Source organism: Odocoileus virginianus, unplaced genomic scaffold (assembly GCF_023699985.2).
Source record: "Odocoileus virginianus isolate 20LAN1187 ecotype Illinois unplaced genomic scaffold, Ovbor_1.2 Unplaced_Scaffold_13, whole genome shotgun sequence".
Lineage (NCBI taxonomy): Eukaryota > Metazoa > Chordata > Mammalia > Artiodactyla > Cervidae > Odocoileus > Odocoileus virginianus.
Genome location: NW_027224275.1, coordinates 1,931,569 through 1,948,810, shown reverse-complemented (window position 1 = coordinate 1,948,810; position 17,242 = coordinate 1,931,569). Strand labels below are relative to the sequence as shown.

Here is a 17,242-nt window from a genome sequence, read left to right as displayed (position 1 = left end):
TTTCTCTAATCATTTAGAATTCAGTTATGGAGAGAGGGGTCTCGCCCCATGGCACCAGCTGAAAAAATGCCTTCTTTCCAAGAGGAAAGCCTTGTAGCAAGCCCTGTAGCTGCTTGCTGGAGCACTGATCCACTGTTTTTACATAGCGCAGTTATGTCTTTCATATACTAGGATATTCTTTATAATAATAATAATAATAACTTCTTTTGTTATCTAGCTACCATGTGCCAGGCACCATGCCAGGCACTTTTAAGTCCATTATCTCTAATCATGTCTATTTTACAGGTAAATGTAGCTGAGAGATACAGTAACTTGCCAGAGTCATCCAGCTAATAAATGTTAAAACTCAGATTTGACACTTCTTTTTGTCCAACTTTGGAGTTTGTGCTCTTTTCTCTATACCACACCAGCCATACCGTCACACTTTTTAAACTTTATTTTGAAATACAACCTCTCAAGAACTTGGAAGAAGAGTCCCTGAGAGGTCCTAGGTACCCATCACTCAGCTTCTCCAGTAACTGTACTGCTTTATCCAACCCAGAACATACGGGGCATAACACTAACTAAGACTCTGACTGTGTTTGAATTTCATTGGGTTTTGCACACACTCGTTTTTGCCATGTTTTTGCATAGAGTTGGATGACAGTTGATGCCATGTGTCAGTTCATGTTCCCACCACCAACAGCCAAAATATGCAGCTCCTCTGTGGATGCAGAACTCTGGTTATAGCCACGCCCTACTTCCCCTCAGCCCCAGTGGCCACTTCTCTGTTCTCCAGCTCTACAACTTTGTTGTGTCAAGAAAGATATGAATGGAACCGTAGAGCACATGAGCTTTTGAGAGTGGTTTTATCCAGTCAGCATGATGCCCTCAAGATTCTTCTAGGTGGTTGCATGTATCCGTAGTTCATTCATTTTTGTAGCTGAGCAGTATTCCATGGCAAGAACACACCACACTCTTCGACTTTTTAAGTTTCTAGAATACCCATGAGCAGTATTTATATTTTGTGAAGAAATGACTACTTTCTTGTATTTTGTTTTAAAGAGATTTACGGTAAAAAGCAAAAATTCCCTTTATTTGTATTCCCCCACAAAAGACATCTTTTAAAGAACAAAGACTCAATAGGCAGCTTTTAAAATTTTTGTTATCAAAATCATCTAACACAGCATTAAAGAAAATATTGGATTATTGAAAATTTCTGTAGCCCTTTCTTTCTATCTTTGTCCATATGAATATATATTTTACATTTTTGGAGTCACAGTGTATTTTGTTTGCTGCTTTTTTTCTACTTCAGCTTATTTTTCCATGTACCATAATTATTTTAGTGGCTTATGCTCTTCCATCAAGTTGACTATAATGTTCTTTGTCCTGATGGTCACCTTTGGCTCCATCTTCACACATGTAGCTTTTCCTCCTGTTGCTCCATAGCTGTAAGATAATGTCAGAGGAGTGTCATTGTGGGCTCAAAGAGTAGGACCATTTTTATGGTTCTTTTGATGTATGTTCCAAGACCTTGCCTTGAATCTCAACCTTTCCCTGTAGTTACCCAAAGTGTTTTAAAGCCTTGGTGATGACATCAGGCAATGGGAATACTTCACCTGTGTCCAGGGTTGTTGTCAGGACAATGCAGTGAAAGGCCCTGTTGTGGTTCCTGGCCCAGAGGACATATTCTGAACATGGCAGCTGCTGTTCTCTTGGTGTGATGATCTTTGGGTGGCTTTACTGACATTATTCCATCTTTCATGCCAGCAGTCCTCTGGACCCCTTGTGTCCAGTATTGGGTAAGGAATGATGGAGAAGCATGGTATGCACTCAGGCCCTTCTTTGGGAAAAACACCTGTGCCTAAGATACACACTGTTTCCATGTGCCTGGCTTCTAGTGAAGGAATACAGACGTGGAAGTTCATGGCGACGAGACTAGAAGCAAGTGGTGTAATAACATCCAAACTGAGTGCCGTAGAACCAAAGAGAAGGCAGTGGTCAACTATGTGATCAGATGGGAAGCAGGGCATTGTTTGAGGTGATGCTGGCTGAGCCAGGTCTGAAGCCAGGGGAGAGTGTTGGTAGTTGAGAAATCCAGATCAGGTGAGGCAAAGAGCCCCTAGGCCTGACTATACACAAAATATTTGGAGAACTGTGAAGGCATCTACTTACTTGCAGTGTAAAATGCTGTGGGACAGCAGCCCACAAAGACAGGCTGGGAGCCACATCCCGGGGCCCCCGAGTTGTGTACCTGCGAGTTTAGTCTTTATTCTGCAGGCAGTGCACAATGGCACATGTTTAGTGTTAGTCGCTCAGTCGTGTCCAACTCTTTGTGACCCCATGGACTGTAGCCCACCAGGCTCCTCTGTCCATGGAATTCTCCAGGCAAGAATACTGGAGTGGGTTGCCATTCCCTTCTCCAGGGGATCTTCCCAACCCAGGGATTGAACCCACATCTCCTGCACTGCAGGCAGATTCTTTACCATCTGAGCCACTAGGGAAGCCCATATAGGGGATGCATTTTGGTTGCATAACTGACTATTCTAATGCTTGCTTTTTCCTGTGTGATCACTATCATATTTTTATTCATAAAAGGTGGTAAAAGGACCAAGGTTAAAATGCCCTGAAAGCACGTGGGTTTTTTAAAAGTATGTTTTTGATTGTTTAATTGTACTGACAGAAATATTGACTTGTGTCTTTTTGTCCATTACAGGATTCTGCTCTAATACTTGATGTTCCTCTGGGTGTGATCTCAAGAATTGAAAAAATGGGAGGCGCCACAAGTAGAGGAGAGAACTCCTATGGGCTAGATATTACTTGTAAAGTAAGAGATTCAGTACTTTCTTATGGGAAAAAAAGTCATGTTAGTGTTGAATGATAAGTAAAAGGTGAATGTATGTTTAAAAGAAAACTCAAAGACCCTTGTTCATCCAAGGCCCTGGAGTGGTTCTCCCTTCATGGTCAAGCGTTCCAGAATCTTCTTGGGAAAGAGTTCCTATGAAAGAAACCTGCTGTTGTCCCCAAGCATGAGGACCTGAGCCAGTCAGTTTTTGACCAGGTCTGCTCCTAGTGTCCCTTTGTGTGATGTGTCTCCAGCCAGACACCTTCACACCATGTCAGGCATGGGGAATGGCAGAGATTTAATGATAATAACATTCAGTCAGCTATAATAGTAACTATTTATTGAGCATCTCTGCCATTCTAAACACATGCTAGGGCCTTTACATTAAAGCCTCAGGGCAGCCTTCTGAGATGAACAGTGATGTCCCCATTTTATAGATGGGGAGCCTGAGGCTAAGATGAATTTGTTGACTTAGCTAAGATGACCCAACTGATGGCAGAGTTGGGATCCAAATCCAGTGAGATAATAATTTTGAAAACGACAGAATAAACCTTCTTGCCAGAAAACTTCCTTCTTGGGTATTCCATATTAGAAGACTATAGTACCCAGTCCTGGAAAGATCTTGAAGGGGTTTGGAGGTCATCTGTCCAAGTGGTTCCCACATCTAGATATGCATGAGGGGCACCTGGGAAGCCCTCTTTGGGTTGACAAAGGCAAAGCTTTAGGTTCTACCTCAGATCCTACTGTAAGATAATTGGTGAAGGCTATGTCCCAGAGGCTGGGACTCTTTCAAGTGTCTCTGACCATCAGCCTAGTGCAGGGATCAGTAAAGGGCCAGAAAACACATAGTTTAGGCTTTGTGGGCCAGTAAGATCTCTGTCATACATTCTTCATTGTATTTTATTTTTTTCAACACAATACAATGTCTTTTATTTTTATTTTTAAAATATAAAAAACAATCTTAGCTTGAAGACCACACCAAGACTGACCTGGGGTGAAGTGTGCTGACCCCCGGCCAGTCGGAGTCCTTCATTCTGTGGATGAGAAAGGAGGTGTTTGCTCAATGGGCTTCCCTGCCTACAGGTGCCTGAAGGAGCTGACGGAGGAGCCACAGTCCTGGCTCATGTCTCCTTTTCCTGGTCTTGTGCACTGTGGTTCTTAAAGCCAGTCTCCTGTACCTTGTTTTGGATTTTGAAGATAATACACTTTTGTCTCCAGTTTGTAAAAGATCAAGACTAGTACACTGTATCAGAAAGTGAAGGGTTGTGTCATAATGAGACTTGAACTGAAATGCTCCCTCAATCCCCACCTTGGCAGCCTTTTGTTTATTTTGGTAGAATTCACCCTCCTTTAATACCTCATCTATAATCCTAGCTACTGTCTACCCTTTGGGGCCTAGAAATTGGGGGTTTACTTTTGAGGAAGGTTTTTATCTTTTGCATAGAAGAATCTGTGGGGGGACAGTTGTTATATTACAGCACTTCATGGAAAATGAGGTTGCTCTTCCTATGATTTCAAAGTGACTCTCATTCTAATCGAATTGAAAAAATCCTATTTGTTGCCTTGTCAGTGGGAAAAACTTGTATTTAAATATGAATCACCCAAATTAACAAGACAGAGCACACTCTTACCCTCTGACTGTGTATTGTAAAAACCTGGGGCTGCGGAACAGGTCGGCAGTCATAATTCTCAAATGTTCCATATGTATATTTTATGGAATTAGTGTCAAGCCCAAAGACAGTGGCCTAGAACCATGTTGTAGCACAGCCTTTTAATTCTGTTATCTCCCTGGAAACACAGGACATTGTGAGAGTCGAATTCCGTTTTCTCAGGAACAGACCTGAGGGTGACAGAAAGAGAATCTGCTCCAGTGGTACAGGGCTCGCCTCGTCTCCTGCAGGTCCCCTTTCATCTGCAGTCACTAACCACAGTCCCACCGTGCCGCTTTCTCAAAATGAGAACGTGGAACCCCTACAGATTGTCTCCACCAGGGCTGCTCCTGGGGATTTCTGCTTACCAGTGGCAGCTTGCTCACGCTGGACAGAAGTCCCAGTGGTTGTCATCTACAAACAAGAGACGGCAGCTCCAAAAATAGGAATTCTTACCCCCCAAGCTCAAGCCAGCCCCTGCTAACAACTCAGAGCTTAAAAAACTAAAAAAGCAGAGCCAGGGGTTCTGCTAAAAAAGGGCTGTTGCAGCGGGCTGTGTTTACTCTGTTATCTCAAGGCTTGGCACAGCACCACGTATCCCAGTTACTGAACACCAAATGTCTGATGGCCAGTCTTTCTGCCATGTGGCTCTTCCACAGATGTTCTTCCCATCTGGGTTAGGCTCTAAGAGACCAGGTTGAAGTTACCCCTCAGTATATGCCCATAGTCCTGTTACAGATTTGGTGATCAGCCCCCTGTGATTCACTTGCCTTTTCCACTTCAGTTTTCTCATTGGCAAGACAGGGTAGTGATTCTCCCTGTCCTTAAATTCCATCTGAATCAGATGGCCACACCAAGGCACCTAAATAAATCACTTGTGCTTTGCCACATTGAAAGTCGTGGTTTGAATCACTGATGGACCAGAATAAAGATTTACTTAGAAATGGTCTAGTTTCTGGTTGAGAGGTTAAGGGCATCATGTTATCATTGGAACCAAGGCTGGTGGGAAGAAGATCCTTCATGCATCTGTGAGCCCTGGGGATCCTCAGCTAGCCACTGCTGCACTTCAGGCTCCTTGTAAACCCCTTAAAAGCACATCATCTTATTGAAATGATTTTTTTTTCCTTTTACTTGACTAGTGCTTTGCATCATGAGACAACAACTGGTGTCTCAATGTTCTTGGAAGATGTTGTGAGTCAGTTTTGGGATGTTATAAAGTTTGTTGTTGTTGTTCAGTCACTAAGTTGTGTCCGACTCTTTGTGACCCCATGGACTGCAGCATGCCAGGCTCCTCTGTCCTCCACTATTAAGTTATGTGCTTTTAAAAACGAAAGCATGGACTCCTGGAGCTGGCGAGGCCCAGTAGATGCCATCCATATAGAGAGATGGGTGTGGGGTCATTGAAAGGACTGAGAGCCTGGTTCCTTACATTCCCTTCACTGCCCCTTGCATTTGGGGATGTGTATAGCAAGGCTTTTGTCTCCTGCAAGTTGAAGACTTAGGAAGCTTCAAGAGTGCTCTTGAGATAACAAGTGAAAAAGCACTTAGGAAAATATGAAGATGGTGATATCTGAGAGGGCAGGGGCTGGATCTGTCTCACTCCTGAAGTATTGAAAGTGTGATGCAGAAGGTGACGGCCATCACTCAGCCCCAGAACCATGAGCAATTTAAGAGACAACCTCAAAAACTGCCAGCTTCAAAAATGTGATAGAACTTTATAGCTTTTGCTGTGTAATACAAACTGATTTTTAAGGGAGGTTATTTTACTTTACTTACTTTACTGAATTCAGTTTGAAAGAAGGTTTCCCTGCTTATTGATAAGGTATGTATTGGAAACTATCTCTAAAATCTGATTTTGAGCATTAGTTCTTAGTTCCTAGAAGCATGGTCATTCCTACTATGGTAGATCTTAAGGTGGTCTTTATAGAAGTCTGTGAAAGTAAAATTCTGATAGTATAGTCCTAAAGAAACTAGCTCTTTGTTTTCAGCCTTGTTCCTATTTGCTGATAGCAGATATTTTAGCTCTTATACTTTTTATCTAAGTTACACCATATTGTTCCAATGAAATGTGATTTTCTTTAAACAAAAAAAGTAAAATTGTATAACAAAAAATATTACGTTACTTATATGTGAGCTTAAAATGCCAGTCATTTCCTAATTTTTAAAAGGGAGACCTTAAAGTTAAAAGCATGAGGGGAGAGGGAGAGAGCTTCTGTATTTTAAAGACATGTTTGACAATTTTGAAATGATATTTTTGGCAGGTACACATTTGATAAAAGTCCTATGAATAAAATTTTTATAATTAAAATACCTCAGAAAGCAGTTAGACAGACACTGGAGTGATACACTAGGCAAGGTTTGGTTTTTCTTTTTAATAAATGAACTTTAACTCTGTCTTCTCTTTAACATGAGTTGTCTTTACAATCATGACGATGATGGGAATATTTTCAGGGGTTCTTAAAACCAGATATTTCAAGATATGGTACAAAACAAAGAATATTCTTAGTGGTCTAGCTTTGTTGCCTCTTCAGGTAAGTCAATCTTCTATCAGAATAGAAGGTTTTTTGCTAATGAACATGACTCAGTTTGCAGACTGAACTGGCATGTTTGTCCTTTGCCCCCAGGACTTGAGAAATCTGAGGTTTGCGCTGAAACAGGAGGGTCACAGCAGAAGAGACATGTTTGAGATCCTCACAAGATACGCCTTCCCACTGGCCCACAGTTTGGTAAGTTCCCGGATTCTCCTCCTTTGCTTCCTCTGCTGCGTTCCCCATTGGGGGTGTGTGCGAGGCTATTTACCACAGAAACTTGACCTGTTCCCAGAGGGCACAAAGCCTCTCCTCTGCCAGTCTATATGGGGTGGCTCCGTGCAAGTGACTCCTGCCACCCCCAAGCCTGCCCTCTACCTGGGCCAACCCTCTTCCAAAGGCCAAAGGTGGCAAGGTGACCACAGGCATGTCCGTGAAGTGCTGTGACATCACATCCCAGAGCTCAGCTTGGGAACTGAGAGTGAGGCGGGTCAGTCTTCTGTGGTTCCAGTTATACGTGGAAACAAGTGCTCTGAGCCCAAGGGCCACTGTACTTCTCAAATCTGGATTTGTGGTTTAGGCGCAGATTCTTTATTTTTAAGGACTGACACTTTAAATGTCATTTCATGGGGTTTACTATATATTTGCAGGGCAGACTTATTATGCATTTGTTGCTTACAACCTGTGACTTAGTGCATAACAAGTTTTGGACCGTGTATATCTAGAACTTTTCCTTCCTATTTAGCAGACTTAGTAATCTCACCTTGTTTTACCGTGGGACTGAAATAAGCTTTTCACGCATCTTGCTCTTCAAACCATCTTTCTTTGTATTCTGCCTTGATCTTGCCTTGTTTTTTTCTTTTTTCCTGGCTTGTGTCCTCTTAACGCCTCCTTCACCTCTGCTGCTTGAGGTTTTTGTTGTTGTTGTTGTTTTATTTGAAACTTAAATTTCAAAAGATTTATTGATTTTATTTTTGATAGTGTTCTCAGCATTTTCTCTAAATATCTTTTTAAAAAATTTTATTGAAGTATTGTTGATTTATAGTGTTGTGTTAATTTCTGCTGTAGAGCAAAGTGATTCAGTTATATATATGTATATACACTTTTTCGTATTCTTTTCCATTTTGGTTTGTCACAGGATCCTCTGCTTGACTTTAAACAAACTTGAAGGCAAACATCTATCAAGGGGAGAGCAGGGGAATAATTATTTACATAAATATATGCCTTTATTTTAAGTATAGAATAAATAGTGCTCCAGCTAGACTGAAGGTGATGAAAGAGATCATTAAATAGAAGAACTGCTTTGTGATGGTATTCTTTTTCCTATGCCTGTCTTTTATTTATTTGTTTTGGGGCAATAGGGGCCTGAATTTTTTGTCTAGCAAGACATGGCTTCTTTCTTCCTGAATTTCATCAGCAGTTTTTCCGTCAAAGGAAATTCATGACTGATGGAAAGGGCAATTATACAAAGATTGGTGGTCTAGAGGGATCTGGAGTACACATTGTGAGTCACGTGTTGATTGGAGATTCAAATGTGATGCTTACAACAAATGTAATGATATCAAAGAGTTGAATACACGTTAAGCCTTTTCTCAGTTTTTGGTTAAATATGTGATTTAAAAGATATTTCAATATTAATATTTTTAAATGACTAGAATAAAATGTTTAATGGGAATACATCTTTGGAATTACTGTGAAAGTGAGAATGTGCATCTAATCCAGGAAAACTAATTGAGGGGATGGGTGGGTTTTGCATATCTGGCCTTACATAATCAGGATGTAAAGATGGTTCACACAGCAGGGGTGAAGGAGCTGAGGCCCCAGTCCATCTCCTGTGTGATCTTGCTCGATCAGTCATCTCCTTTCTCTGGGATTTTCTGTCTCCTTTTGGTTTTACTAGATGGTAAAGAATCCACCTGCAATGTGGGAGACCTGGGTTTGATCCCTGGGTTGGGAAGATCCCCTGGAGAAGGGAACAGCTACCCACTCCAGTATTCTGGCCTGGAGAATTCCATGGACTGTTTAGTCCATGGGGTCGCAAAAAGTCAGACACGACTGAGCAACTTTGACTTCACTTCATTTCACCCTAAAAACAGGTTAAAGTGTTGAACCAGCTTTCCCCTAAACTACTATCCCATTTCTCACTTCAGTCTGAACTTCTGGAAAGAACATTCTAGTCTCTCCACATCTCTGGTTCATTCATTCCCCCAGACCGTTCTAGTATCCAGTTTTATTGAAGGTACCGTATTGGAACTGAGACCTCTCTCTGGCTGAATCTAGTGACTCACTTCAGTCTTCATTGTGTTTGATTTCCACCAAGCATTCAATAATTTTGACCACTCTCTTTTTGTGAGTCTTGGTTTCTGTGTTGCTGTACCATCTTGACTGTTCCTTCCTCGTGTCCACTGCTTCTGTTTTTTCCTTAAGTGTAGACATCTTGGTGGTGGTTCCCTATCAACCCTCTTCTCTTGTTACTCACTTTGCCTTGATGATTTTGTTTAATCCATAGCTTAAGCTATCATTGCTATATGGGTAATTTCTAAATCTAGTCTTGACATTGGCCTTGAGCGTATCTAAATGAACCTCTCAAACACCTTCCTCTGGAAGTCTGTGAGAATCACAAGCTCACCATCTCCCTAACCTGTTTGCAGTTCACTAGACCTAATCAGCCTACATATCCCTCAATTTGGATGATCCTCAGTTTCTCAGGTTCAAGAACTTGAAGTCAACTGCCCTGCCCCAATCAGACATAAAACTTATTTATTGTATTGAAGTGTAGTTGATTTACAATGTTATATTTGTTTTAGGTATAAAATATAGTGATTTAGTATTTTTACTGATTATACTCCATTTTATTGTTATAAATATTGGTTATATTCCCTATGCTATACATTACATCCTTGTATTTTATTTATGAAGTCAGCTTTCTCATTCCCCTGCCTTGCCTCCCTAGCTGCATCAATTCCAAATCCTGTAGGTTCTTCTTATTGTGTTAGTCGCTCAGTTGTGTCTGACTCTTTGAGACTCCATGGACTGTAGCCTGCCAGGCTCTTCTGTCCATGGAATTCTCCAGACAAGAATACTGGAGTGGGTAGCCATTCCTTTCTCCAGGGGATCTTCCTGACCCAGGGATTGAACCTGTGTCTCCTGCCTTGGGTTCTTTACCATCTGAGCCACGAGGGAAGAAGCCCAGGTTCTGGTTATTAGTAACTCTCGAATATTTCTTCCCATCTACCTGTGCTTCCCAACTTACTTCCCTTCCAACTTATCCTCCACAGTACTGCTGTCTTTTTTTTAAGTACTGTATGATCATGTCACTCTATGTCCCGCTCTTCACACAAAAAATGTTCAATGACTTCCCATGGCTTATACCCTAGACTCCAAACACATAGGATGGCCCTGTGCCCCTCTGGTATATATAGAACTTTCTCAACTCAGTCTTTGGTTTCCCCATCCCCTCTACCTGAGGTCCCCTCATCTCTCTAGAGCCCATCCCTCACCATTTTGCTCAGTCCTAGATCCTTTCCCACACCATGAGCGATCCCTGGTGGGAGTTCATCACAACTGTCACTTGTTTGGAGTTTGTAGGTCCTGCTACTGAAGCACTTACCTCCCTCAGTCTGTCTTCTGTCATAATTAGTTAGTAATTGCCCATCCCCCTCCTATTCTGTGAGCTTATTAAGGCAGGATCAGCCTTTATCTATCTCTCTGCTGCTGCTGCTGCTGCTGCTGCTGCTAAGTCACTTAAGTCGTGTCCAACTCTGTGAGACCCCAGACGGCAGCCCACCAGGCTCCCCGTCCCTGGGATTCTCCAGGCAAGAACACTGGAGCGGGTTGCCATTTCCTTCTCCAATGCGTGAAAGTGAAAAGCAAACTACCAGGCTCCTCTGTCCATGGGATTTTCCAGGCAAGAGTACTGGAGTAGGGTGCCATATTCTTCTCTGATCTCTCTCTCTCTAACCTCAGCATAATCACTTCTGCATGGGAGATGTACGACAGCTTTTTTAGTGAATACAGGTTTAGAGGAAAGTGAAGGAAAATTTCGTTCTATGGAGACACTTGGGCTGGATTTCTGGATATTGTGGGTGTGGTATCAGAGGATATAGGATTCTGGGTTGCTGTCGTTGGAGTGGTCCACAGAGGGGTGCTTTGCCTTATTTTTTGTGTCTGTGCTAGGCATCCCTACTTTTTTTGTTTAGGAAGACAATAAAGTGAAAAACTGGAGGAAAAAATGGGAACTGAATGGCTCATACAAAGTTGTGGAAAATTATATTCTCTTAAGTTTTAACCACTCAAAGTCATCTTAAAAAAGAAAAACTTAAAAAAAAAAGAAAAACTATTCACCAAAACAATACAAAATACAGATAAAAACAGATCAGCTATTGACATAGCTTTTGGAATATTAGCCCCTGCTATTCCATTCAATGTGTGCAGGTATTTCATCAGTCAAATTCATTTCAGGGTAGTGTGTTGGGTGGTGTGGGGGGAGCCATGAAGATGGATGACAGGAAGTTGCAGTAGGATGAATGAGACCTGGTTACATTTGGGGATGTGACAGAAGTGATATGACAAACGCGTATGGCTCTGATACAGGTTGGTCGATAGCCAGTGCCATGAGAGGCCAGGGAAGCCAGCTGGGGATTCCCAGGAAGAAGGGAACAGGTCCAGCTGGAAAAGCCTGCATGGAATTGATAGTCATTTGGGTTGGGCCTTGAGGATGGTTGTCATTTCCTGTGGACGAGGATGGTGGAGGAGGTGGTTTTTTAGGCAGAGGCAAGATCCTGACTCTCAGCACTAGGGAGGGTAAGTTGGCAACATGGAGAGTGTGTATTAGGGTCGCTAGAAAGCATGGGATGGGAGGAGGGGGCACGAGCTGGGCGCCTCAGGTGGAGGGATCTGCTGACTCAGGAGCTTGTACCTTGGGAAGTAGTGGAGACTTAGTGAAGGTTTTGAAATAAATGAAACCGGGAGTGGGGTCAGAGGGAGGACCAAGCGAGACGCTGGTGGTGCAGGTGGAGACCACATGCTTGGGCAATAGTTTGATCTCGGAGAACAGGGAGGAAGGCTGAGTTATCCTTCCTTCTGAGGTCTGCGGCCTGAGGGATAGCAGGGCAGGGAAGTAAAAAACGGATTTCATTTGAGGAAGGAGGGATGGGGAATTCTGTTTTGCTCGCAGGGCCAGTTAGTACCTTTTGACAAGAGTTTCCAGCAGCAATTGCAGGCCCACCTCTCAGAAGACAGTCCAGAGGTATAGACCTGGAATCGTGGTGCTCCATCAGTTTGGAGTCATGGATTCCTTTGGGAACATGGTGCAAGTTAGGGTTTCTCCTCCACTGACAGACACACTTAGGTATAAAATTGGATGTAAAATTTTAGGGGACTTGGAGCCCCTGGGAAGCTCACCTGCAGGTCCTGGGTTGAGGAGCTCTGGTGTGTACTAGAGAAGCCAGCAAGGTGAATGAGGAGGTGGTGAGGAGAGCCTGCAGGTTGGGGTCTGTGGAAGCCAAAGGCAGAGCGAGCTCTGAGAAGGTGGTGATGAGTGTGTGAAGTTGTGGGGGTGGGGAGGACGCTCAGGAAGAGGTCCTTGGGGACTGGACCCCCTAACTGTGGACTGCTTGAGGCTGGGACACTCTTTCCTCATCCTGCCTCCCCAGTGTCCAGTATAGGCATACACTGGTTGAACTTTTTTGAATCGCAGGAGGTGGTCTGAGTGGTGGGGATGGGAGCCAGTTGATGGAGGTTTAAAGAGAGAGCAAGAGGTGTTTCAAAACACAAAGTAGTGGTAGCAGTCAGCTGGAGGGAAGATGTGTTTCCCTGAGAATCCCAAATACGTGAATGAAGATGGTGGGCAGGGGAAGCAAGAGAGAAGAGGGTTCCTTTCCTGAGCAGGAAATGGGGTGAGGTGGGGGCATGGGATGAAGCCCATTTTGCAGGGCAGGTTGGGAAAGGAGAAGGGACAATTATTCCTCTGAGACAGGAGGGGAAGAAAAGTTTCCAAACTGCCACAGTGGGGAATGCGAGAGTGTGCCAGAAAGGGATTTCCTGGAAGCGTAATCTAAGCCTGATTGCATGGAACAATACAAAGGCCCCTGCTTGAAAAATAGCACTTTGTTAAAATTACTGAAACTGTTAAAGCAGCTGCAGATTATCTCAGTGATTGTTATTGGCACTGAGTGCCAGAAGTAACGTTGCAGTTGTGTCAGTGAAATGGTGTCTGGAGGCCGAGAGAGCTGGGTTCCAAATCGAGCCATGAGGCAAGCGGCGTGTGAGTGAGACTTTTTCTTTCACACCAGCCCTGGCTCTCTTGTGTCCTTCCCCATTAGTATTTTCACCACTCAGTGTGTTCAGTTAGGACTGAAACTTTGAATTGACCTTGGAGCCGTTTAGCCACACACAGTGGATCCCAAACCATTACCTTGATTGGTTCTATATTAGGTCAGTCTATTAAGACTTGAAAATTGTTTAGATTGCACTTTCTATTTGAACTGGAACATTTATTTTCTTGTTTTATTTTTGCTTTGCTTTTCAAACAGTAGAAATTGTACCATTTTCTCAAACGACATGGCAAGTCAATACTAGTTCTAAGGAAATGATACATTTTTATGATAAGAAATGTGACAATGCCTCTGATATCATGGTTGTTTTTTAAAGGCCGGTGTACCTATGAACAGAGCCTGATACTGCTACAGAAAAGTAGTTTAATTGTTGGAGTGGTATGTTCATGCCTAAGATCCTCTTTCATTGATTTCCTTTATTGTTTGCTCATTTTTTTACTCAGATGGAATATCAGAGATAATACAAATTTTAGATTTAGATGGGAGTTTTTCTTTTTTAAACTCTGAATCCCAATCTGTTATTGAGTCATGAAAATATTAAGAGCATCTCTTATCTGTTATTTGTGTGTGTCTGGATCATGGTATAAAGTCTTTGACTTTCTGTTAATCATAGTCTAGGACGTTTGATAATGATAGCATATGTAGAATAAAGTGCCTTTTAAGTTCATTTATGCACTAATACAGTTGCTTAAATGTATCTTTAGGTCTGTGTGGATTTTCTTGACATTTGTTTAAATGAAAGGCTTGAGTGTATGATTAAACTCATGGTCTGTAGATTCACATGAGGGAAATGTAGAGCTAGAAGAAATGGAGCCCGAGACCCAGCTGCCAGGCTCCCAGTGGCCTGGATCGGGGAGGCTTAGTGGCAGGAGTCATTTGCAGGTTCCTTCTGCAAGGTGGTTGCCAGCATGGATCCCAGGCATCCAGAGGTCTGTGTCTGAATCCAATTCAGTCCCTTACCTGCTTCGCAACTTTGAAAATCATGTAATATTTCTGTGCTTCAGTATTTTCATCTCCAGTGGGGATAATAACAGTCTCCACCCCACAGGGGTTTTGTGAGGATTAAATGAAAAGTACTTACAAGAGCTCCTGGCACGCAGTAAGTGCCCAATAAATGTCAGTGCTTCTGTTCTTAGCGCCCCGTGTTTCCCAGCAGGTGGAGAGAATAAGGATGATAACTCTGACCCACTCTTCCCAAGAATATGAGAAAAGTCATTGTGATCATATGTGGGACACTTTAAGCCCTTTAAAAAAAGATGCTCCACAGCTAACAGTTAGTAGTCTCATTAACCAACTGAGGCTTGTACCTTGCCAAAGGATTAGTTGGAAGTCTTCTATTTGAGAGTGTGAAAGCCAAAAAGCATCTTAAGTAGAAGTGGGAATGTATGGGCAGCGGTGCCAGGTAATACACAGAGCTCTTCAGAAGTTGTTTTCTGTTCTTTCCACCTGTGACCCTGCTTGCGGAGTAACATGGCTCACTCAGGTTTATGTCTCTGCACTTACCCCTTTTCTGGATTCGGCTCTACAGTATCGCCATATTTCCTACTTTTTGTTCTTCTGTGAGCTGATTGTCAGTCAGACTTGCAAAGTCTTCTGGTGTTTGCTTTAGTAAATTTGACCATCTTCTGGGCCCGGGGAGAAGATCCACTGGCTCTGACCCCAGGAGAGATGCTGCGGGTTCCAAGGCCTTTTCTGTGGAGAGCAGTGAGCAGGGCGCTTGTCTTTCTTCCTGGATTCACTGAACCCCAGCCTACCCTTCCATGTGGTCCTGAGCAGTGCCATTTCCCCTTGTGCTCTCATGGCACTTCTCATGGTGCTTGCCCACCAAAATAATTCCATAAAGGATACGACACGGGGCTGGGAGGATACACCTCTTTTTTGACCCTCCGAACTGAGAATGAATGACCTGGGGTACTTTTTCTGTGCTTTGAGGTTGTAAACCAGACTGAAATGGAGCAGACTCTTCCTTTCTAGGCTGATTACAGATTTAATAGCCAACAACCAGAAGCTCATTTTCACCCGGGAACTGAATGTGAAGCTACACATGTGCACTCACCTCTCAGCCTGGATGCGGCCTGACACCGAAGGGTGGCTTAGTTCTCCATCTCTTTTTCTGACCAGGACACTTTTTTTTCTTAAATAAACAGTAAACTTGGCTCATAGAAGGTCTAATCATGCTTTTAAAGCTCCTCCCTTCCTGCCTCCTGCAAGACTTGGCCCTCTGTCTTTTTTCTGTCTCTCTCCGCTGCCCTCTCCCCTGATCTTGAGACATGCCTGGCCATTTTCCCTGCGCCCATCTCTGGGGACTGTGGTCCCAGCTGGACTGTCTCCCCCCTTCCCCATGCCACCCTCCATGTCCAGAAGCACAGTGCTCACCACTGGTCCTCACATCCTCCCTTCAACTCCCTGCCTTGCAACTTGGGGGAACTGTTGGGTTTTTTTGGGGAGGGAGGGTTGTTTTCTTTTAATTAATTTATTTTTAATTGGAGGATAATTGCTTTAAATGCCATGTTGAGACAGTATGGTACTGGCACAAAGACAGAAACATAGATCAATGGAACAAAATAGAAAGCCCAGAGATAAATCCATGCACCTATGGACACCTTATCTTTGACAAAGGAGGCAAGAATATACAATGGAGAAAAGACAATCTCTTTAACAAGTGGTGCTGGGAAAACTGGTCAACCACTTGTAAAAGAATGAAACTAGAACACTTTCTAATGCCATAAACAAAAATAAACTCAAAATGGTTTAAAGATATAAATGTAAGACCAGAAACTATAAAACTCCTAGAGGAAAGCATAGGCAGAACACTGTCTGACATAAATCATAGCAGAGTTGTCTATGACCCACCTCCTATAAAATAAAAGCAAAAATAAATAAATGGGATCTAATTAAGCTTAAAAGCTTTTTCACAATGAGGGAAACTATAAGCAAGGTGAAAAGACAGCCTTTAGAATGGGAGAAAATAATAGCAAACGAAACAACTGACAAAGAATTAATCTCAAAAATATACAAGCAACTCCTGCAGCTCAATTCCAGGAAAATAAGCGACCCAATCAAAAAGTGGGCCAAAGAACTAAATAGACATTTCTCCAAAGAAGACATTCAGATGGCTAACAAACACATGAAAAGATGCTCATCATCACTCATTATCAGAGAAATGCAAGTCAAAACCACAGTGAGGTACCATCTCACGCTGGTCAGAATGGCTGCTATCAAAAAGCCTACAAACAATAAATGCTGGAGAGAGTGCAGAGAAAAGGGAACCCTCTTACACTGTTGGTGGGAATGCAAACTAGTACAGCCACTATGGAGAACAGTGTGGAGATTCCTTAAAAAACTGGAAATAGAACTGCCATATGACCCAGCAATCCCACTGCTGGGCATACACACCAAGGAAACCAGAATTGAAAGAGACACGTGTACCCCAATGTTCATTGCAGCACTGTTTACAATAGCCAGGACGTGGAAGCAACCTAGATGTCCATCAGCAGACGAATGGATAAGAAAACTGTGGTACATACACACAATGGAATATTACTCAGCTATTAAAAAGAATGCATTTGAATCAATTCTAATGAGGTGGATGAAACTGGAGCCTATTATACAGAGTGAAGTAAGTCAGAAAGAAAAACATCAATACAGTATATTAATGAATATATATGGAATTTAGGAAGATGGTAATGATGACCCTATATGCGAGACAGCAAAAGAGACACAGATGTAAAGAACAGTCTTTGGACTCTGTGGGAAGAAGGCGAGGGTGGGATGATTTGAGAGAATAGCATTGAAACATGTATATTATCATATGTGAAATAGATCGCCAGTCCAGGTTCGATGCATGAGACAGGGTGCTCAGGGCTGGTGCACTGGGATGACCCTGAGGGATGGGATGGGGAGGGA

General features: G+C 42.8%; 1 protein-coding gene across 5 annotated transcripts in view; it reads left to right on the top strand.

Moving 5' to 3' along the window:
* The window catches only part of MTM1 (myotubularin 1), a 90,918-nt gene that overhangs the window by 38,040 nt on the left and 35,636 nt on the right, over window positions 1-17,242 (top strand). For all 5 annotated transcript variants that reach the window (XM_070462779.1, XM_070462777.1, XM_070462780.1 and 2 more), the window contains 2 exons: window positions 2,696-2,806; window positions 7,098-7,199. In XM_070462779.1, the coding sequence (XP_070318880.1) occupies window positions 2,696-2,806; window positions 7,098-7,199 (213 nt within the window). The remainder of the gene's footprint in view (window positions 1-2,695; window positions 2,807-7,097; window positions 7,200-17,242) is intronic.